Below are 16,661 nucleotides of genomic sequence, written 5' to 3' on the forward strand. Positions count from 1 at the left end.
CCACTTCCCATCATGCACTGCGGCCGGGGGCGGTGCCGGGCGGGGTGTCACGTGATGCTGGCCTCCGCCCTGAGTGCGTGGGCCGCCAAGAGACAGTCACCGTCTTGTCCAGTTAAGCACGTTCCTGCGCTTGCAACGCAGCCGGGATTCCTTTGTAAAAAATACGGCGATGTAGGTACGTTGAGACGTAACTGAACCGAAAACAAAACAAAAATGTTTTAAAGTTACCTGCTTAATTAAGGTCAGGCTACAAATAAAGGTTAACTGAAACAGTACCCAATTTTTTATTTTGTTTCTGTCTCCCGGAACTTCTGCAGTGTTAAGTTCCTGCTATGTGTTCAAAGAAGTGTCTGGAAACTCACAGACTAGTGGTGGACTAGTAAACAATTAGAACGCAGTGTAGTAAGGGCGGTTATGGGGGAAAATACGAGGTTCTTGGGGACATCAGGGGAAACCCTAATACGGCTTCGGGCGGGCGCTGGGGTGCCAAGTTTCCTGAAGGATCAATGGGAGTTAGCGAAGTAGAGGAGATGGTATTCCACTGAAAACAAAAACCAATCCTGTTGCCGTGGAGTTGATTCCAACTCATAGTGACCCTGCAAGACAGTAGCACTGCTCGCTAGGGTTTTCCAAGGAGCAACTGATGGATTCCAACTGCTGACCTTTTGGTTAGCAGCCGAGCTCTTAACCTCTGCACCACCAGGGCTCCGGTATTCCAGGGGTGAGAGGTGCTAGTCTTTGAGGCTAGGCTCTTGAAAAAATACAAAGTAGCTCTGGAGCTCAGGGTGAGGGAACTGATGGCAAGAGATTATCCTGGGGAGGGAACTGATGGCAAGAGATTATCCTGGGGAGTTTGGCAAAAAAACAATTTCGGGAGGGCCTAGAAGCAACTTCATGTTAAAACCTCTGAGAAGCCACTGAGGAGTGTAAAAAGGGCAATTAGAGGATGTGATGTTTATCCTGACACTGATGGACAAGAATCACTCGTTTGAAGAGCTTAAAAAGAATGTTGTTAGCAGCCCACAAGTCAGCTTGGACTCCTAGATATTTATCCAACTAGTTTGAAAATAGATATCCACATGAAAGCATGCATGTGAATGTTTATGGCAACTTTATTCATAATCAACAAAAAGCTAAGCAATCAAAATGCCCTTCAATAGGTGAATGGATAAATAAACTATGGTGGATCCATACAATGGGATATTATTCAGTGAGACAAAGAAAGGAGGTGTCCAGCCCTGAAAAGACAGGGCTGCACTTTAATGTATATTGCTGAGTAAAAGAAGCCAGTCTGAAGAGGCTACATACTGTATGATTCCAATTATATGACATTCTCAAACAGGCAAGACTGTAGACAGTAAAAAGTTGCCAGGGGGAGGAGAAAGGAATTGCTGTTGAATAGGTGAAGCACAGGGGATTTTTCTAGGGTGGTGAAACTATTCTGTATCACACTGTAATGGTGAATACATAACTTTATACCTTTATCAAAACCCGTAGAACTTTAATACACAGTGAAGTATGCAAATTTAAATATAATCATTTAGGACGTCAGCGATCCCAGTAAGAAATGCAGACTGTAAGAAGAGAATTGTATTACAAATGTATGAAGTAACCTTAGTGAAGTGCGGGGAGAAAGGTGCTGTCTTAACTCACTTTAGAATAAGTGGGTTCTATAAGACTTTTTTTTTTTTTATGAGACTAAAGGCAGAAGAAACTGCCTATAACCACTGTTCTGTAGTTTATAAAATTGTTTCCCACAGAGATATGGGTTAACAATTCTGATTTGGCTAAACATGTATACTGGAATTGAATAATTAAGTAAACGAATGGCAGGTGGTGGCAGCTATGTTTCTGATTGTTGAAGTGAAAAGTTACAGATAAGCAAAAGGTGGAGGCTAAAATGATCCATGTGGTAGTGAATTACAGTTGGAGTATAAGCTCACGTTTAGCTTAATATAGATACTAAAATCAAACCCTTTGCCATGGAGTCAATTCCGACTCATAGCAACCCTCTAGGACAATAGAACTGCCCCCTAAGGTTTTCAAGAAGTGGCTGGTGGATTCAAACTGCCAACCTTTTGGTTAGTACCCAAGCTCTTAATCACTGAGCCACCAGGGCTCCAATATAGATATAGGTAGTTACATATAGAAATATTTATAGATACGTGCATGTATATGGGTTAGGATACACACATGTATTTCATTGCTCTCTCTGTTTAGAGCACCTATAAGCAATGACACCAGTAGCAATTAGCACCTAGTGCCCTGTCTTAGGCTGGGTTCTCTAGCAAAGCAAAATCAGTAAAGCGTATAAATATATGTAGAGAGAGCTATCAAGGGAATGGCTCACACGATTGTAGAGGCTGAAATGTCCCAACTCCATGTATTAGGATGGAGGCTTCTCTCAGTTCATATAGCCCTAGGGGCTGGTGAACCCAAGATTGGCAGGTATTAGAGTGGGGCTCCTGCTCTCAAGCTGTGAAGATCGACACATTCCAAGATCTGCAGATAAGCCGATAGCTCAAGACTGAAGAGCCAGAGGTCAGACAAACATAAGGCAGCACAGGATCCAGAGAAAGCAAGAAAGCCAGGATGTCTGTTTATATGTGGATGCAGGCCACACCCCCAAGGAAAATCCCTTTCAAGTGATTGGCTACTCATAGCAGATTCAGCCCTGGGGGTGATTACAAATAAACTCTGAGAATCATTGCCCAGACAAGTTGACACACAGCCTTAACCATCTCATGCACAGATCTTGATTTCTGATACCATTCTCTAACAGAAGGAACCAAGGCTTCTTGGAGAAATGGCTGATTCTAAGATTGGGGCTGGAAATATACAAGACATATCTGGAGTATCTTGTGGTGTCTTAAAGTAAGGAAGGGCTCAAAAATATGTCTATCTTGAAACCATGACCGGAGCATCTTAATTCCTGTAGCTGGATAGTCTCGAAGTCAAATAATGGAAGTCTTCCAAATTTGTTCTTCTTTATTACAGTTGTTTTGGCCAGGTCCTAAGGATTCAGAGATGAATATGGTCTCTACTGCTTCATACTCCTCATCTTGATACTCTTTGCTTTCTAAAACCTGGCACCAACCATTTTTCCTCATTTTATTTTTTATTTGATTTCTCTTAGCAGGAGGCCCGGTGGCGCAGTGGTTAAAGCGTTTGACTGCTAACCCAAAGGTCAGTAGTTTGAAACCATCAGAGGCTCCACAGGAGAAAGATGTGGCAGTCTACTTCCATAAAGACTTATGGCCTTGGGAACCCTGTAGGGTCACTATGAGTCAGAATTGACTCAACAGCAGTGGGGTTTGGTTTTGATTCCTTTTAGCAAACTATACATTATAAAAAAAAATTATAACCAAGGTAAATTACCCACCATTCTGTAAATATGCCTAGTGCTAGTATTCTTGCAGGAGCCTCTGGGTGATGTAAATGGTTAAGTGCTCAGCTACTAACCAAAAAGTTGGTGGTTCAGATTCACCCAGAGGTGCCTTGGAAGAAAGGCCTTACTGGCGATTACTTCCAAAAGATCACAGGCATTGAAAACCTAGTTGGAACACAATTAGTTCTACACTGAAACACATGGGGTCACCATGAGTCAGAATCGATCCAAAAGGCAACTGGCTTGGTTTTTGGTTTTTGAGTGTTGTTACACCGCCATGTCTTTGCTCAAGTGGTTTCCTCTACCTGGAATGCCCATCTCACCCAACTGGAACATGCCCAAATGTTCTATCAATCCTCATAGGCACATTTAAAAAAATAATTATGATGACAATAGTGCCCAATTTAGTATTTCTATTTGTGCCAGACAGTATAAGTACTTTATATAAATTATTTCATTAAATTCTCATGACAAGTCTGTGAGGTAGGTGATATTATTCCCATTTTACAGATGAGAAAACTGATACACAAGGTGTCTTAGTTACCTAGTGCTGCTATAACAGAAATACTTGGATGACTTTAACAAATAGAAATGTATTTTCTCACAGTCTAATAGGCTAGAAGTCCAAATTTAGGGCATTAACTCCAGGGGAAGGCTTTCTCTTTCTGCCAGCTCTAGAGGAAGGGCCCTGTCATCAATCTTTTCCTGGACTAGGAGCTTCTGTGCGTAGGGACCCCAGGTCCAAAGGACATGCTCTGCTCCCAGTCCTACTTTCTTGGTGGAATGAGGTTCCCCTGTGTCTCTGCTTGCTTCTTTTTTTCATATCTCTAAAGAGACTGGCTCAAGACACAACCCAATCTTATAGATTGAGCCCTGCCTCCTTAACATAACTGCCACCTATCCCACCTCCTTAACATCACAGAGGTAGGATTTACAACATGTAGGAAAATCACATTAGATGACAAAATGATGGACAATCAAACAATACTGGGAGTCATGGCTTAGCCAAATTGATACACATATTTTGGGGGGGTACAGTTGAATCCATGACACACAATGATTTAGTAACCTGTCCAAGACCACATAGTAGCCGAGCTGGGATTTGAGCTCAAGGTAGCCTGGCTCTAAAATTGATCTTGACCACAGGGAGGCCTACTTGGCTCAATATGCACCATCAGCACAGTCCCATCCCTAGGGGGCCATTCAACATGTATTCAAAGGCCTGTGAAGATGTTTGAGACCTGGAAAGGAACATTTTCAAAATATGATAAGAAAATAAAACACTGGAATTAATAACTGTTCAATTAAATGACTGCAAACGTAATATATATCAAGTCATCGTCAACTAAATTCTATGGTATTAAGAGTATTTGGGTTTAAATGCTACTTTGCCACTTATTAACTATTTTACCTTGGCAAGTTACGTACCTTTGGCCTCGGTTTCCTGCTCTGTAATGTGGGATAATAACATTTACCTTTACAGGGTTATGAGAGGTAAATGAGTTAATATTTGTAAAGTACTTAGAAAACTCCTGACACATAATAAATGCTCAATAAATGCTAGCTGTTATAGTTATGGAGCTTTGGTGGCCCAGTGGTTAAGTGTTCAGCTACTAACCAAAAAGTCAGCAGTTCAAATCTACCAGCTGCTCCTTGGAAACTCTATGGGGCACTTCTACTTTGTTCTATAAGGGTTGCTGTGAGTCAAAGTCAACTGGACAGCAACGAGTTTGGTTTTGGTTTTTGTAATTATAAGAAGCCTTGCTGGTGCAATGGTTAAGCACTCGGCTGCTAACCAAATGGTCCCAGTGGCTCCACTGGAGGAAGACCTGGCAATCTGCTCTTATAAAGATTGTTGTTAGGTGCCATCGAGTCGGTTCTGACTCATAGTGACCCTATGCACAACAGAATGAAACACTGCCTGGTCCTGCGCCATTCTTAACAATCGTTGTTATGCTTGAGCTCATTGTTGCAGCCACTGTGTCAGTCCACGTTGTTGAGGGTCTTCCTCTTTTCCACTGACCCTGTACTCTGCCAAGCATGATGTCCTTCTCCAGGGACTCATCCCTCCTGGCAACATGTCCAAAGTATGTAAAACGCAGCCTCGCCATCCTTGCCTCTAAGGAGCATTCTGGCCGCACATCTTCCGAGGCAGATTTGTTTGTTCTTTTGGCAGTCCATGGTATATTCAATATTCTTCGCCAACACCAAAGTTCAAAGGCGTCAATTCTTCTTTGGTCTTCCTTATTCATTGTCCAGCTTTCACATGCATATGATGTAATTAAAAATACCATGGCTTGGGTCAGGCATACCTTAGTCTTCAGGGTGACATCTTTGCTCTTCAACACTTTGAAGAGGTCCTTTGCAGCAGATTTGCCCGGTGCAGTGCGTCTTTTGATTTCTTGACTGCTGCTTCCATGGCTGTTGATTGTGGATCCAAGTAAAATGAAATCCTGGACAACGTCAGTCTTTTCTCCGTTTATCATGATATTGCTTGTTGGTCCAGTTGTGAGGATTTTTGTTTTCTTTATGTTGAGGTGTAATCCATACTGAAGGCTGTGATCTTTTATCTTCATTAGTAAGTGCTTCAAGTCCTCTTTACTCCTCTTCACTTTCAGCAAGCATTGTAAAGATTACAGGATAGAAAACATTATGGGGCAGTTCTATTCTGTCGCAAGGGGTCTCTGTGAGGTGAAAATTGGATGGCACCTAGCAACAACAACAGGTGAAATGTAGTACAGTATATCTTCATTTTACTTGATGTTGAGCGTTTATTTTTCTTTTTTATAACTTCTTCTGTGAACTGTCCATTTTCTATTTGTGCTACACGGAAGTCAGATTTATCTCCCCCCGCCCCCGTATGGCTTCTGTGTGTTTTATGTTTAGAAAGGCCTTCTTCAAGAAATTTTATAATTCTCCTATATTTTTACCTTGTTTTGTTGCTTTTGTTTTTGCTTCATTTTAAATTCTTAGTCTACAGGACCAATAGTTTATACAAAAAATGACATCACCTGCCTTGAAACCAGAACTAGATGGTACCCAGCTACCACTACCAAATGTTCTGACCAGGGACCCAGCTGATGGTCCTGGATAGAATGGAAGAAAAATGTAGAACAAAACTCAAATTCCTAGAAAAAGGCCAGTCTTACTAGACCAGTAGAGACTAGATGAACCCCCAAGACTATCATCCTGAGATACTCTTTGAAGTTGGAACTCAAACCACTCCCAGAGGTGACCTTTCAGCCAAATGACAGATTTGTCCGTAAATAATACCACCCGTGAGTACTATGGTCCTCAAAATAATTGTCTACGTGAAACTAAATGGTTGACATTTACGCTAGACCAAAGGTGAGAAGGCTACGGCGGACGTGGAAGCTAGGTTAATGGAAACAGAACAACGAAAATGGAAATAATGGGAATGCTGTAACATTGTGAAGAATGTAACCAATGTCACCGAACAGTCTGTATAGAAATTGTTAAATGAGAAATAAATTTCCTGTGTAAACAAACTTTCACCAAAAACACACTAAAATATTTTTTTAAATTCTTAGATCTTTGATCAAACTGTGTGTGTGTGTGTGTGTGTGTATGGAATGAGGCAGGAAAGCAGCATTACCCTTTTCCACATGGCTAGCTAACTGTGGAGCCCTGGTGGCACCATGGTGAAGAGCTTAGCCAGCTAACCAAAAGGTTGGCAGTTGGAATCCACCAGCTGCTCCTTGGAAACCCTGTGGGGCAGTTCTATTCTGGTTGCCAGGAGTCGGAATCCACTTGATGGCAATGGGTAGCTTCTTGTACCACCTTTGTCACATAGTAAATGTTCTAGACATCTTAAACAATACAGAAGAAAAATGAGTTAAAAGACAAAGGGCAAAAGTTTTTCAGTAAAGGTGAACTCAATCTGCCTGCAACCTGATCTCCAGACTTTCTGGAGCCGAGGGGGCTGGATTAATCCTTGAAACTATTACCCTGAGATAATCTTTAAAACTGAAACCAAAAATATCCCCTGAGGTCTTCTTTTGAAACCAAACAATAGTTTAACTAGTGAAAAATGTCTGCCTTGAGCATTATGCTCTTTTAAGAACTATCTATATGGGATCAAAGTGAGGACACAACTCCAAAGATTAGGTAGGAATCTTAGGTGGCAGTGAGTTTATGCTAACGGAGGAGGAACAACCCAGAAAAGGAGGGGGAGAATGGTTGCACAACTTGAAGAATGTACTCAGTGTACGTCAGTGAATCCTACATGTAGAAACAGTTGAATTGGTCTATGTTTTACTGTGTATATTCTGAACAACAACAACAAAAGTCTGCTAGCCCCTGTGGGGGGAAAAACCCCATCTCAGTTTCCTTGTCTGACAACCTGAGGAAATCAGCGGAACGCTGGTGTGGCAGCGCCAGGAGCTGGACGAGCCCGGCCGCCAAGGACTGTACGGCAGCGGGGGAGCGGTTTGGTGGGGACACAGGGCCGCTTGGAGGCCACCGCGATGCTCCCCTCCTTACAGGAGTCGCTGGACGGGGATGATAAGGAGCTGGAAAGCAGCGAGGAGGGCGGCTCCGCGGAGGAGCGGAGAGCCGAGCCGCCGCCCAGCAGCCACTACTGTCTCCACAGCCATCGCGGAAGCAGGTGGAGGCGCCCGGCCCCGCGGCCCCGCCCCGCCCGGCGGCCTGGCCTCGCAGCCCCCCCGCGGCCCAGCGGCTAGGCCGCTCCCCAATGCCACAGACTCGTCCCCGGCCGCGGCCTCCGCCCCGAGGGCCCGCGTCGCCGCGCGCTCCCCTCCGGCCCCCACCCCGGACCTTCGTGCCTGCTCCCCCAAGCCGGTGCCCGCCATGTGCCCCTGTCTTCTCAGCCCCATCCCGTGGTCCCTGTCTCTTGTTTGGCGGAGTGCCAGCTCTCATTCCCTGCCTTCCCTGTCGTTGTCGCCTCACTTCCCCGATTTTCTGCACCTCCCCCCCCCCCCCCCCCCCCAGCTACTGGTACCCTCTGACTTGGCTGCCTCGTTTCCATCCTCCCGGGCTGGCTGACTTTTCTGGGACCCTCTTTGCCCTCTAAAGTCTGTTTTTTTGTTTAAGAAGAAGTTTCCTTGTGCTTTCGGGGTATTTAACTTTTCCTCTGCCCCGGAGGTGGGCCTGGAGAGGGAAGGGGCTCTTGTCAGCAGCGTTTTCTGGGTTTGTTTTCCCTGCCCTCAGGACAGGCAATGAGAACTCACGCACTTCTGCCTGGCCGCGTTTTGAGTTGACTTTGACTCTTGCCTGCCTGGCCCGCACTCCACCCATAATCCCCAAGAGTTGGAGCTCATAACTGAAAGCCAGCGTGTTGCTCTTCTGGTTTACAGATTGGCACAGCAGCGAGGGGACAGCGATGATGGAAGTAGCACAAGTGCAGAAACTCCCTCCGGTGACGATTTCAGGTAAAACCAGCTTAACCCTAACCCATCAATGTGCTTTGCTCTTTCCTGCACCTCTGGCCTGTAGATGTCGGTGGGTACCTGATTTCCACAGAGCTTTCCCTTAGTCAAACCATCAAGCTTACCTGTCTTCCAAGAACCTCTTCCTGATTGCCTCATTGACTCATTCATTCAAGGCTGAGGCAGATCCAGATACTGATAGTACCCCTGGTCATTAGCCCGTTATTCTGAGTTTCTTGCTTGCAACCCCAGTAAAATATTCATTGTCATATTGCTATAAAGAAATTTAATATCCTCTCCCGCGTAGTATTTTGTAGCAACTCTGCCACACACTAGGATGTAAACTCCAGGACAGCAGGGATTTGTTGTCTCCCTTGCTTATTGTATCTTCTTATCTAGTACCTTGAGTGGTGTCTGGCACAGAGTAGGCATTTCATCCATATTAAATGAATAATGAATAAAGGAACCTTAACACTTGATCCAAAATAAGGTATTATACAAAAATATTATGTTCACTGTCTGGATAATGGATGGTTTAAAGAATTTTTCAGGTACTACGATAGTATTGTAGACCCCTGGTGGCACAGTGCTTAAGAGCTCAGCTGCTAACCAAAAGATCGGGAGTTCTAATCCACCAGCCACTCCTTGGAAACCTTATGGGACAATTCTACTCCGTCCTAGAGGGTTGCTATGAGTCGGAATCAATTCAGCAGCAATGGGTTTGGTTTTTTGGTATGATAGTATTGTGGTTATATATATTTTAAAGTCCTCATCTTTGAGACATACATAATGAAAAATTTGTGGGTGAAATGATATGATTCCTGGGACTTGCTTCAAAATAATTTGAGAATGGGGGGTGAGTGGAAAGGGACAGCATGAAGTACAGATGAAGCAATGTTGGCCGTGAATTGTTGAATCTGGGTGATGGGTATATGTGGGCTCATTATACTCTTCTTCTTCACTTGTGTGTATGTTTGAAAATTTCCATAATAAAAATTAAAAGACCTTGAAAAGTATTGGGTTCATATTCTCTGTTATGATATTTAGTGATAGAAGATCTTTTCTTCTCATATATTCGAGTTATAGTCTCTGTTTATAGTGTAAATCAAATCAAATTGTAGATTTTTAGTTCATAAATGAAAGTTAACCTGGTATGTTCATTCATAGGTAATAGGTAGTTGGAGGGTCGATGAAAGAGGAGATGACATGAGATATGATCTAGGAGAGTAGACAAGCAAATGGACCAGGAAATGTAGAAAGCTGGGCAGCAGTAAGGGCTCGCTCAAGGTTAAACCAAAAAAAACCAAACCCGTTGCTGTTGAGTTGATTCCGACTCATAGCAACCCTACAGGACAGACTAGAACTGTCCCATGGGGTTTCTAAGGAGGGGCTGGTGGATTCAAACTGCCGACCTTTTGGTTAGCAGCCAGGTTCCTAACCTAGGAATTTAAGCTGGGTAAAGAGAAGGGAAATGAGATGAGAAGCTTGAGGGACTATGAAAAAGAGGATAGGGTCAGTGGATTGGGGGCCTGAGTGGAGTCAGAGTTACTAGAGAGAACGAGCTGGAAATAGAGGAATATTTTAAACTGTTTGTTGAGGTGGACCATACTTGGTGACGTACGTTCCTAGAAGCCTCACCAACAGGGGTGAGAGACATAGCTTTCTCAAGTCCTTAAAAGAGACGCTGGCTTTACGTATACATGTTTGACTTATGGAGTGTGAAGGCAGTAATCCACTAGTAAGGAATGTGTGTCTTTCATTTGACAAGCCTCTCCTTGGTGGATACTAATCTACCATCTGAAGTGGAGCCACAGCTGCGCAGTTTCATTGCCAAGCGTCTTTCTAAGGGAGCAGTCTTTGAAGGACTGGGTAATGTTACATCCGTGGAACTGAGGTAATTGTAAAATGTGCTGTCCTAAGTTTTTATTTCTGAGCTAAATGTGAGAAGTGATGAGAAACTCTAAAAGACCAGCTCCTACTAGATCCGCAGAGTTTATTTTTATTCTCTTGCAGCCTAAGTACTGGGACTCACGCATAAACCTTTGCAGTATAGACTGAATTGAATGGCAAAGACTCTGCCTCCTATGTTTATTTAGTTTATACTTGGAAGAAGAGTTAATTACCAAAACTAAATAAAGTAACTAGAATTGTATACTTTGGAGTTTATAAATTGCTCTGACGAACTTTTATCTAATGTAGCTTTCTCCAGAAAGCTTGAGATAGAGCAGATGAGAAAATAAACTCAGAGAAGTTAAGTGGAATGCCCAAGGTCATAGGTCTGGTCACATCAGTGGAGGCTTTGACATAGGTGTTCTCTGTCCAATTCCAGCTGTCTTTCCATTATACCCCTTGGTTGTACTTCAGACCATGAAGTTGGCATACAAGTCCTCCCAGGAGTGGAGTCCATGGCCCAAGGGTAGAACCACAGGATAAATGTAGTACATCTGCCAAGAGACTTCAAAGAAATTTCATGTTTGTGAGGGGCTGCTTTGGCTAAAGCCCACTAGGGTATACATTCATTCTGCTCTGCTGTTACGCACAAACGAAGGGAGAAATCTGGAAAACTCTGACTTAGTGGGCAGTGTAACAGTGTTGTCAGACCAAGATGACCAGGATTTAGAGTAGTCCACAAATTAGATGCATGAGTCACCAAAATAATATATTCTATTCTTTTTCTTTCTTTTCTAGTTCTCCAGGTTACCGAGTTGGTTGTTATTACTGCCTTTTCCAACAAGAAAAATTGCTTGCTGAAGCAGCAACAGTGGACTCTGAATATAAGCCTTCAGAGTATGTGGTCTGTTTTTTAGGAGGGTCTGAAAAAGGGCTTGAGCTATATCCTTTCACTGGTCTGAGGATATCAGGAGGGAAAATCTGAGAAGGCATGCAGAGGGATACCCAAAAAAACCCAGTGCCATTGAGTTGATTCCGACTCATGGTGACCCTATGACCTCATGAGTGATGAGTGCAGAGGGATAAAAAATTACTACTAAATTCCAAAAAGCTTCTCTCCCCCCTTATATATTTACCTGAATGTCATATCTTTGTACAGCCATTTTGTCGTGGCTTGTTTTAATTTACAGTTTGTGTTACTTGAGAGAAATTATATTTTATGTTAGGAGTTAAAACACCATCTTGATTCATCCTTTATTGCTTCCTTAAGAATGTACTTTCAGGCTGGAATTGGACAAGTACATTCAAGGGCTGAAAAACAGCATGAACTGTGAGGTAAGATGACTGATTTAATAGTTTTTTAAGACTGAGTTGATGCATATACTGTGACTGCTACACTGTCAAACCACAGGTGGGACACAAAGACACTTCAATTCTAAAAATGCTACTTTGTGAGCAAGGAGAACGATGACTGTTAGGGAAGCAGGGAACGTAGTCCTATATGTGCTGAAAGTTTCACAAGACTGCTTCTGGTGTTTTATACACGTGGAAAATTCAATCCATTAGGTTTGGTGGCGTGTGGCAGCACACCCAGCAAGGAAAAGAATGCTCTTCTCCTGGTTCATAAGCCTGTGACACTGGCCAGAACCAACAGTCCATGTGGCCTCTGGCGTCAGAGATATACTGTGCAATGATACGGCTGTCCTCCAAGTCCACATCAAAGATTTTGAGAGACGTTCCATTTTTCACTAATTGATTTTTTATGAATTAGATATATCCACACTGATTAATTTATCTAAAGCTTTTAAAAACTGGGCTTTCAGCTTGTGGCAATTGTTAAAGTCATGACTCTCATAAATTTATTGCTCATTACATGTAGTAATAGTTCCTCTCATTTGTCATGTCCTTAAAAGATACTGCAGGAGAAGAGGGAAGGCTAGCGTAGGAATGAGCTAGGAGTATATGAGTCTGGGGCGCTGCTCTCCCAGATTGGTGTTGTTCCTGTGGGACACAAGTCCCCAAAGAGCAGCACAGCCAAGGAAGCAGGTGTGATATGCTCTGGGCAGTATGTCTGATAACTGGCATGGGGGGCGTGCGTGGTACATTAATGTGTACCTTCCCTATTTGCATTTTGAGTCTGAAAAATGAACTCTGTCTACATCCTCCAGTCATTCGAATATATAACAAGCTTGTACTGTGGGCATTTTAGACAGTGCAGCAGGTTCTGACGATACCAGGATTTTAAGGAGAGGGTATCTCCAGCTAGGGCATGGTACACTGGGGAGAGGGACAAGTAAGTGTCCAACTTCTCCCAGTGAAGAAATGGCACGGAACTCTATTAATTCAGTGTGTTCATTTTATATAATGCATTTCCTAACATGCTTTTTAAGACATTCAGAGCAAAATTAATCCGTACCTTGACCAACAACCCCGGGAATGCTATAGTCTCACAATTCCTTTTTTTGAGCTGATGGGGTTAGCTTCAAAAAAGGAGGTGTCTGCCCTGGTTCCTTCCCCTGTCAAGGATATCATAAAGCAAATGCTAACTCAGGTACGGTGAAGGCTTATGCTAGAGCAAATACATTCTCTTCTGATCTAGGAAAGGGGCCTGGAGAACCACATAAAACCCTACCTGAGCAGCTGGTTTGAGGATGTCGTATGCCCAATCCAAAGGGTTGTTCTTCTCTTCCAGGAGAAACTTACCTTTCTGCTACATGCTGTAAGTATTCTCCAAACAAAAGTATTTCTTTAATCAAGAATCACTTGGGCAGTTTGGGTTATTTAGTGGCATCACCCATTTTTCTCTGAATATTCATTTTTCCACTTGAATATTTAAACTACACTTGGTATAAGATAGACTGCACCTTATCTACCAAGTTCTAGAAAGTTAGATTACTACAGTAAATTGCAAATGTGGGCTAAGTATTCCTAATAGGATAAAACATATTTAAATAATTACTTTTTTAAAACAATTTTTTGTAATTGTTGTAAAAATAATTTTTTTTTTTTAAAGTATCTGGGAGTGGTGTAATTTCCAAAACAGTTTGAGAAGGAAAACAAAAATCCAACATGATTTTAACTCCATAAAAATGTCCAGATAAAAAATGAAAAATTCACTGCCATATTCAAACGATGGCAGAGGCCTGAGTGAATGACCGTTAGTTTTCATTTTAATGTATGGTGGATAGATGCGGAGACTAGACGAGACCAAGGCAGTAAGGCCAGGACTCAGCTCTAGTGGGCAGCAGCTGAACAAGGCTCTGCAGAGCTCGTGTGCAACACCCATCAAGCGTCTGGCATGCTGGTGATTTGGGAAGGCGATGCTTAGTCACAAATAGCTGCACCATAAGAAAAACTGGAATATATGTATCAATCAGGCTTTATTTTTCTCTTGTAGGCTCTGAGTTATACTCCTGTTGAGGTTAAAGAATCAGATGAAAAAACAAAGAGAGACATTAACAGGTAAAGAACATGGTTTTCTCAAAGACAGAACCTTTTTCACACAAAGCCTGATTTTTACTAAAACCTCCCTAGTGCAGAATGTATTTGCTTTTCCCTTCCTGCTCCATAATGTTGTTTGTGGATACGGACTTCTGTGTGCGGCAGGTTTCTGAGTGTGGCCAGTCTCCAAGGGCTTATTCATGAAGGCACCATGACATCTCTGTGCATGGCCATGACGGGGGAGCAGCATAAGTCTGTGGTCATCGACTGCAGTAGCTCCCAGCCTCAGTTCTTCAATGCAGGTGAGCCACAAACTCTGAAACAGCCTTCCTGGTCCCTGTGAGCCTTCATTTTTGCACTGAGGAAGATGGTACAAAGTTATTTTTCTTGCCTTTGTTTAGTTTTGCATGTCTATCCCCAATTTGCTGAAAACAATAGCAGTTTTAGAAACATGGAAATAATATCATGCCCAGCAATTCCACTCCTAGGAATATAGAGAAACTCATGTACGTGTACACAAAGAGACATGCAAAAGTGTTTATAAAGTCATTGCTTGAAATAGCAAAGAAATGGGAACAACTTAAATGTCCATCTACAGGACAATTAATATTTTGCTGTATTCATACAGCAGTGAAAATGAATGAGCTAGAGCTACATGTATCAATATAGCTCATAAGCGTACTATGTAGTAAGACAAGCCATTAAAGACAATATGTAAAATTTTAACATATGCAAAATCATACTGTACAGGGCTTAGAGTTACAGAGATACATAGTAAAAGTATAAAGAAATATGTGGGAATGATAACCCTTTCCGATGGGAAAGGAGAGGGATCTGATTGGGGAGGGGTACACGGGGGCTTCAGCTATTTTGGTGTTTCTTAGCCAGGTGGTGAGTACATAGGTATGGGTGGTATTTTATTTAGACTATTATAGAAGTCTTAAATAATGCATTATTTATAATTAAAAACATTTATTTTTTACAAAGCAAGAAAAATAAATGCCTTATGCTTTGTAGGATTACATTTTTATTTATTTAATTTTTCCAACGTATTTGCAGGAAGCAATCGGTTTTGTGAGGATTGGATGCAGGCATTTTTAAACGGTGCTGAAGGAGGCAACCCTTTTCTTTTCCGACAAGTACTGGAGAACTTTAAATTAAAGGTAATTAATTGGCTGCGTACCAAGTACCACCGACAATTTTTGTCTCAATTTTAACTAGTACCCATGACAAAGTAACAAATCTGCTTTGTAGCTGCCATATCTATGAAATAGGACATTCTGAAAGCTGGAATCCTCAGAGGGCACTTACTTATATTTTTCAGTAGGTTCTGCATACGTATCCTTTCATTTCCAATTAATTGGCTTGAATGCTTATCTTTAAGGACAGCGATCTTTTAATTTGTCATGTATCTTAGTTGCAAAGCACAGAAACAGAATCCAGCGTCTAAAGTTCAAAATTTGGGGCAGGAGGGAGGAGGGAAATATTGTCACCTTAGCTAGGACATTTTTTTTTTTTTAATATAGATGAGCTTTTGTTCTATCAAGGGCAAACCATATTAGCATAGAAATGATGGAAATATTTAAAATTAAAAATAAACATCTCAGGAACATACATTGAGTTCTCAGCTGGATAGGAGGTATTTTTCAAGCTTCATTATTATCTCGCTACATGTTTAACTAGGTAATCTTTTTCTAGGCCATACAAGACACAAATAACTTGAAGAGATTTATCCGACAGGCAGAAATGAATCATTACGCTCTGTTTAAGTGTTACCTGTTCCTGAAGAACTGTGGTAGTGGAGATATCCTTTTGAAGATAGTGAAAGTGGAACATGAAGAAATGCCGGAAGCTAAAAATGTGGTAGCTGTCCTTGAAGAATTCATGAGAGAATCCCGCACCCAAAGCTTCTGATCATGTTTTCAGATGACTGTATCATGAAGTTGTATATGCAAGCTTTGGTGTTTGAAATTGCAGTTGTTATAGTTGTTTATATAGGATTGCTGTTTAAGATTATTTGAAACTCATTTCAGACTCTCTTTTCTTTTGGAATTTTTAAATTTAACTTAATTAAATATACAAATCCGAGGAACGTCTTCACTAAGTCCTAGATAGATATGTGTTTCAGAGTTATGGGATTGTAGTATATCACCAATCCCATAAATTCTAGACTTTAGGGAGTGGTTGCTTAAAAAATGTCAGAGGTAATTTTGTGGCTTCTCTTAGGAGTTTGCTGCAGTAGTTTGCAATTTTTCGTCTCAGGAAGGTCACAATGCTTCTTTCTCAGTGGATTGTAGCTTCTTTAAAAAAAAAAAAAAACGTAATCCTAGATTTAGGGCAGATTAGTATTACTAAACCATTCCAAAAAAAAGGTCTGTGCACTCTGTGGGTGCCTGGTACATTTTTTGTCTGACTGATAATGGCAGTGATGATAAAGCTAGAACTTAAGTCAATATGCAAACAAATAATGAGCATATAAGAAATTAAATGACCCTTTTTTGTGATTATTATTTTTTTAAGTGATAATTTTTTTT

The 16,661-nt window shown here is 41.9% G+C and overlaps 1 protein-coding gene across 2 annotated transcripts; it reads left to right on the forward strand.

Annotated features, from left to right (window-relative positions):
* The first annotated feature begins 7,813 nt into the window (after window positions 1–7,813).
* Window positions 7,814–16,459, forward strand: C18H17orf75 (chromosome 18 C17orf75 homolog). 2 transcript variants are annotated; one of them, XM_003414532.4, is made up of 10 exons: window positions 7,814–8,015; window positions 8,725–8,799; window positions 10,565–10,690; window positions 11,485–11,628; window positions 11,964–12,021; window positions 13,286–13,405; window positions 14,084–14,148; window positions 14,293–14,429; window positions 15,187–15,290; window positions 15,826–16,459. In XM_003414532.4, exons 1-10 carry the CDS (start codon window positions 7,876–7,878, stop codon window positions 16,039–16,041), a joined length of 1,185 nt encoding a protein of 394 aa, XP_003414580.1. In that variant the 5' UTR covers window positions 7,814–7,875; the 3' UTR covers window positions 16,042–16,459. The 2 variants fall into 2 exon arrangements, with proteins under 2 accessions (XP_003414580.1, XP_064127496.1); XM_064271426.1 differs by lacking the exon at window positions 7,814–8,015 and adding an exon at window positions 8,152–8,209.
* The last annotated feature ends 202 nt before the right edge of the window (window positions 16,460–16,661 follow it).

This window comes from Loxodonta africana, chromosome 18 (assembly GCF_030014295.1).
Source record: "Loxodonta africana isolate mLoxAfr1 chromosome 18, mLoxAfr1.hap2, whole genome shotgun sequence".
Taxonomy (NCBI): Eukaryota; Metazoa; Chordata; class Mammalia; order Proboscidea; family Elephantidae; genus Loxodonta; species Loxodonta africana.

What these genes read in the sequence shown, in the direction of transcription:
- C18H17orf75 (XM_003414532.4), top strand. Translation starts at nt 7,876, where the DNA reads ATGCTCCCCTCCTTACAGGAGTCGCTGGACGGGGATGATAAGGAGCTG. An exon ending in CCCTCCGGTGACGATTTCAG is followed by an intron (nt 8,800 to 10,564) that starts GTAAAACCAGCT and finishes TCATTTGACAAG; the next exon opens with CCTCTCCTTGGTGGATACTA. An exon ending in AAAACAGCATGAACTGTGAG is followed by an intron (nt 12,022 to 13,285) that starts GTAAGATGACTG and finishes CTTCTGATCTAG; the next exon opens with GAAAGGGGCCTGGAGAACCA.